This window comes from Harpia harpyja, chromosome 3 (genome assembly GCF_026419915.1).
Source record: "Harpia harpyja isolate bHarHar1 chromosome 3, bHarHar1 primary haplotype, whole genome shotgun sequence".
In the NCBI taxonomy this organism is placed as follows: domain Eukaryota; kingdom Metazoa; phylum Chordata; class Aves; order Accipitriformes; family Accipitridae; genus Harpia; species Harpia harpyja.
The window spans coordinates 31,083,470-31,089,822 of NC_068942.1; the positions used below are offsets into that span (position 1 = coordinate 31,083,470).

The window sequence follows — 6,353 nt, forward strand, 5'->3', positions numbered from 1 at the left end:
ACGCCGCGCAGAGCGCTCTTCTTCCGAGCCCTCACCTCACCTCACGGCTACAACAGGCCTCCGCTGCGCAGACCGTACCAGAAAGCACACTCGCCATCACGTGAGCGACGGCTCTTCCGCAGCCTTGTAGGTATTAATTATCTGCGTTGCGGGAGCAAGCGCGAAGCGTGGGGACGTTGCCTCAGAAAGAGCACCTCGTCCAAGAGCAGGGTCTGGAAAAACCAGCAGGCCACCGAACCCCCCCCGGGGGACTGCCGGTGACCGCCTTTTTCCTCCCGCACTCCCTACAGCGGGTCCTATAATAGACAAGAGTTAAGCACAGGCATTGTTGATGATGCTAAGCTGCAGAGACGGGAGGAGGAGCCCGGAGCAGGTCAGACCAATAGCAGGGAGAACAGCAGGCTCTAAATTGGCGTTTCTTCCTCGGGGTTCGTACGGGGCAAGAAGGCAGCGGCGGCCCAAGAGGCGGGCAGGGCCGGGCGCTGCCAAAGAAGGGGCAGCCCCGAGCGGAGGCGGCGCGAGAGGGCGGAAGGCCGGCAGCGCCAGCGCGGCTGCGGGCGGCGAGCCCCCGCCGCTCCGAGGCTCCACCGAGGCCCGGCCCGGGCCGGAGCGGCCGGGTCTCGGCCGGGGAGCGCCCCCGCCGGGCCCGCGGCCAGGCCCGCCGGCCGCCTCCGCGCCCAGCCCGCGCCGCCGGCGGAAGCTAGGCCGCGTCCCACCCGGGCTGGGCCCCGCCGCCAGGCCGCGGCTCCGCCGCCGCGACAGGCCCGGCCCGGCCCTGCCCGCCCGCCGCGCCCCGGCGAAGGCAGAGCGAGGCCGCGCAACGCGGCGGGCCCCCCACCCACCCACCCACCCACCCACGCCGCCACCCCGCCTTCCTTTCCCCCTTTAGCCCGCCGCGGCCTCGGCGGCGGTCACTCACCCCGCTCCGCCGCCCAAGCGCTGCCCCGGACCGGCGGAGGAAGGAGGCGGCGGCGGCGGCGGCGCCGAGGGGCGAGAGGGCGGCGCGGGCTTCCCCCTCGGCTCGGCTCGGCGGTGCGCGGCCGCGTGCCCGCTGCCCCGTAGGCGCGCCCCCGCGGCGTCAGGCGAGCGGCGCCGCGCCGGGCCCGGCCGCTCACGTGACGGCGCTGTTTACGGAGCGGGAGGGGAGGGGGGAAGAGGAAGGAGCCGCCGCACTGCGCAGGCGCACCGGCGGGCTGTGGCGGTCCGGCAGCGTCCCGCCGACCGACCCAACCGAACCGGGACGGGGCCGCCGTGCCCGGCCCCGCCGGCCTCCCCGGCTCGCCCCGCGGGCCTGAAAGAGCAGGAAACACACACACCCCCCCCCGGGGGGGACGGGCGGCCGCCTCGGCGCGGCCTGGTCGCCCAGAAGCCGGTTGCGGGTCCCTCCTTCGCTTCCCGCCCTGAGGGTTCCTCCGCTCGCGCAGCTCCTGTGAGGAGAGGCCCGCCAGAACCGGGAGGAGTGGAGTCTCCCCGCCGTGCCCTTCTGAGGAAAGGAGGCCCTGCCCGATGGCGAGCGCGGTGCTGGGGGGTTAGTGGCGTAGGCCGAGTTTCGGGTTGAAGGCGCCTCCGAAACGGGTTTATGAACGTTATTTCTAAAAATCAAATCCAGAGTTCTCTCCCGGGTGACGGTGCATTAACGCTGCCTTTACATACTCCTCATCCTCTGCAAGCAAATGCAAACGTTTTTATGATGTCGGGGCAAAAAGAAGAACACCCGTCGAAACAGATTGTCCTTCCTTATGTTTCTTTTTCTCAGTTCCGAGTCTCTGAGGGAACGTGTTCTCTAGGGCCTTCCGGGGTGCCATAAAGGCCAAAATACATCAAATAATTCTCTTGCTACCATCACAGTAAGAAAGGAGGCTTCAAACTGAGGACGTGGTAGCACAGTGACATTTGCAGCCCCTACACAAGGTAGTCGCAACAAGATAGTAATGCCTTTGAAGCAGAGCACAGTTTTTAACACACTCGAAATTTTTTCTCTCTGTCCTTCTTAAATCACCTTTATGCAAATCACCACAAGTTTGGTTTTTTTCCCAGTTGTCTTCCTGTGTTTTCCCAATCTCAGAATTTCTCTCTCCTTTCCAAGGCAAGCATCTTTAAAAAAAAACATGGCCTTTTTAAGATGGCGCAGAACTGAGCCACTGTGCTGGTTGCGCTAATTTCTTCAAAGGCTCTTTAGGCACCGTGTTTCAACAAGGCGCGAAACCTCCGATACATTGTCGAGATCATACTAAGAAATGAAATTACTGTCTGAAGTGAAATTCAGTTAAACACATTTGCATCGCACAAATTTTCTGGCATTCAACCCTTTTGATCTCATTACTCGTGACACAAGCGGCAGGCAAAGCACTGCTAGTAATCGGATCATTGTTCATCGCCCTATTCCGTTCTTTACTCTTTGAAACGCCACCTAACTCCAGCGACCCATCTCGGTTTGGTAGAGTTTGTATACTTCTCTTTTGCCATCACCCACCCTTGCCAGTCCCGTTACAGTCACAATTGCCTGTCACCTACATAGCGAACTTGCCCACCTGTAGCACCTATGTTGCGGTTTAACATTGAAAAAAAAAAAAAAAGAAAAAGAAAACACCACAGTGGACAATTTAATAGGTATTGCAGAAATCTTTGTATACAATGACAGATCAGCTATACGCAATCACAACTGCACCCTCTGCCATCTTTCCTAGTAGTGTTTTTATCATGCCGTCCCTTTAGATGTGAGCTACTTGGTCATAGTCCAGATCTTGCAAGTTGTTTCCACTGGAAAGCAACCTATTTATTTTCAGGAAACAGTCTCCTAGTGCCCTGAACACAAGAGAAAGCAGCAGCAGCAGCAGAAGGCAGTTTCGTTGCTTATAGTTCCAAGCCTCTTCAGCCTCAACTCTTTCCAAGGGATTCCTGAACTATTTTCCTTACAGCCTTCCCCTGCCCTTCCATGCTTTTTTCTAAACGGTGTTTTTGAAAATACGCTATATACAGTCGGACATTGTACTCGTCTTAAACATGGCTCGCTTTTGAGTGTTAATTACTAGTTCTGCAGTTGTCAAAAAGTAGAAAGGAGTTAGATTGCTCCATATGCTTAACTGGATAAAGAAGTTACTGGGTATGGTAGCAGACTAACAGGTTTTCTCCCATGCTGCAGGGTGGTATTTGCCACTGTCAAAAGCTGAGAGGTGTTGTAGCAGTAGGCCAATAACTATTCAAGCAATGTCTCACAGGAACACCTTCTTTTGGCTGGGCACATCTGTTTGGATTTTCTCAAGACACTGGATTGAAATTATTTTAAAACCCAAGTGTTGCATTTATTTTGTAAATTACGTAACTTCCCAGAATGTCATACAAAGCAGAATTAGACCTCTGAAAGTAATTAAAGTATGTATATACTACAGCAGCAGTTGCATTTATATGCTGAATTTACAACACTGGACAAGCTTACCTTCTTCTGCTGTCTGTTTACTGAAAAGTCATAAATATCACCTTTGCACCTCTTAATACTTAGGTAACTGCCTTTCATACCACATTTGCCATGATTTTTCCCAGGGGGAGCAGCAGACTGCATGTTCAGGATTTGCCAATATCAGTAGTTCAGGAAGCTCCACAGTCAGCTCATTTGAAGCCTCTTGGATGTGAATTATTGTGAACTAGTATCCTTAGCAAGATTTAAAACTGTTCGTTCTTCAGATCTTTTCTATTTCTTATTGTAATAAGAATTCTTTGACTTTTTCAAATGGAGCAGAGTAACAGCCAATAAGCTAAAATTTTCTAGTCCCATAGTGAAAATGCACATCTTTTTATTAAGGATATCTGATTTTGATGCTATTTGTCCTTTCATTGCCCGCCTTTCCTTGCTTTGGTTAGTACCGGAACTGTAACATGTTCCACTTTACCCACTTTACACCAAGTTTAAGATAAGATCCTTCTCCTTCCCCACATAAGCACTCGGCAGCAGCTGCCAGTCCTTGGATCAAACAGCCATTCCATGTCATACTCTGGAAAGCAGCAGAAAACCATTCGGTTCCACGGGGGAAAGGGACTGTGGCTTTGAAAATTAACAATACAGCTTGGTGAACAGAGGTGAGGTTCTGAAGACAAGGGATGTTTAGCCATTGATTGTATGACTCAGGGTAGATTTTAGCGGGGAGATGAAACATACAAAAGCTACAAGCTGTTTATTAAGAATTATCCAATGGAATACACAGATTCAAGACTGAAAAAAAAGGTGGTTTAGCCCAGAAGACAAGGCAGAGCTGCAATTATCTGCAGAGATTTGTGTAAACCAGGAAAAAAACAAAATCCTCGGGTGAAGTTTTGGAGCGCTAGAGGAAGACAAACGACGATAGCTAGCATAAAACAGGCCCTTGAGACTTACCTCCTAGACTAGTTTGGGCAGTTGCCTATGGAACTGCTGCTGGAGTTACTAATCCTCTCAATACCTGAGATTTCACTCCGGTTCTCTTTACCTTTATTTTTATGTTCTGTGGAGAAAATCATATGGTAGTAAATGATAGTAAAAAATAATTTTATTTTGAATAAATGCTCACTTGATATTTATCAGGGCTCTTTTTTCTGTATATTTGTAAGGAGAGATCTGAGATAGCATCAATTATTACTTCAAGGAAATTTTATTTGTATAAGTGATTTTCTATACACATTCCTATAGCTTGATTCATGTACACTGTAGTGTGTACGTGATATATCTTGCATTAAAAATCTGTACAAGTTTTCCGTTAGGCTGTTTTCTGACTTGTGAGATTTCCTCTGCTTCTCCAGTAAGGTTGCGCATTGTGTTTCCTTCGCACACCCATTCTCCATTCACCTTGACACTCTGTGCGTGTTCAATAACCAGTTGTCTCAAGCGTTCTTCCTGCCAGCAAGTGTGATACCGCATCCCGTAGCAGTGTCGCGGGCATGGTGCTAGCAGTGGAGTGGCAGTACGCCTTTTTGCTGGGATTGCTGGATTGTGGGGCTCTGTCGTGGTTTAGCCCCAGCCAGCAACTAAGCACCGCGCAGCCACTCACTCACTCCCCCCCCACCCAGTGGGATGGGGGAGAGAATCAGGAAAAAAAGTAAAACTCATGGGTTGAGATAAGAACAGTTTAATAGAGCAGAAAGGAAGAAAATAATAATGATAACGATAACAATAATAAAATGACGATAGTAATAATAAAAGGATTAGAATACACAAAACAAGTGATGCACAGTGCAATCGCTCACCACCCGCCAACTGATGCCCAGTTAGTCCCCGAGCAGCGATCCCCCTGTCCCCAATCCCCCCAGTTTATCTACTGGGCATGACATCCCATGGTATGGAATACCCCTTTGGCCAGTTTGGGTCAGGTGCCCTGGCCGTGTCCCCTCCCAACTCCTTGTGCCCCTCCAGCCTTCTCGCTGGCTGGGCATGAGAAGCTGAAAAACCCTTGACTTAGTCTAAACACCACTTAGCAACAACTGAAAACATCAGTGTGTTATCCACATTCTTCTCATACTGAACCCAAAACAACACTGTACCAGCTACTAGGAAGACAACTAACTCTATCCCAGCTGAAACCAGGACAGGTTGTTCTGTTGAATATCAGAGCACAGAACCAAGAGACCTTAAAGCGACCACTGCACAGAAATAAGCAAATTGTTTCTTAATCACATGATTCTAAATAAAGAAAAATGTAAATAAAGACTAAGGAAAAATGCAATAAAATAAATCAGTTTATGAATGAAGTATACATGATATATCACTCTGGAAAGCAAAAATCAAATGAAAGACCTTAAAAGATTTAAAGTTTGAATTTGATGCTGCTAGAAGTCCTCCAGGCTGTTGGAGAAGAAATCTTATTAAGCACACATGCTTTAGTTTGAATTTGTCTGTCCTGGACAAACGTAACAAGGACTCTGCGTGCCATTGTGCTCTTCCTCAGTCGGCACAATTCTTGATCATATTCTGGGTTTTATGAAAACGCAATTAAATAATTATATCTATATAGACATATTATTATATATTATGTGGTTTTACATATGATAATATATTATTTATTATATATTTACTATAATCATATATACACATACACAAAAGTGCAGTTCCCAGATCAATTGTTGAGAGATTCCACTCACCCTCTCTCCAGCCTTCCATTGTTATCTGTTACTGGCTCCCGCGTTTTCTACCTTAAAGCTGTTCTACTAAGTCTCCTTCTCCAGTTTAACTGATAATTTCTAGCGTGGCATAATAACCTCTGGAAAACCCATTCTGCATTTTATTCCACCTATTTCCTTCCCCTCGGAATTTGTTATTGTTGCAGGCCCAAAGCTGCCCTACTCATTTTTTTCCCCACTCTTACGTACAGACACTGCACTTGCTAGCC

The 6,353-nt window shown here is 49.2% G+C and overlaps 1 protein-coding gene across 7 annotated transcripts in view; it reads right to left on the minus strand.

Moving 5' to 3' along the window:
- Positions 1-1,071, minus strand: part of PHF3 (PHD finger protein 3) — a 50,991-nt gene extending 49,920 nt beyond the window's left edge. The window contains exon 1 of one of the 7 annotated variants that reach the window (XM_052781813.1): positions 920-1,071. Coding sequence is in view for 1 of the 7 variants with exons in the window: in XM_052781812.1 (XP_052637772.1) it covers positions 41-97 (57 nt within the window). In the remaining 6 variants the exon portion in view is untranslated. Of the gene's footprint in view, positions 1-40; positions 265-919 lie in introns of those variants that run through there. The other 6 variants (XM_052781821.1, XM_052781820.1, XM_052781815.1 and 3 more) reach the window with 6 other exon arrangements.
- Between the last annotated feature and the right edge of the window lie 5,282 nt (positions 1,072-6,353).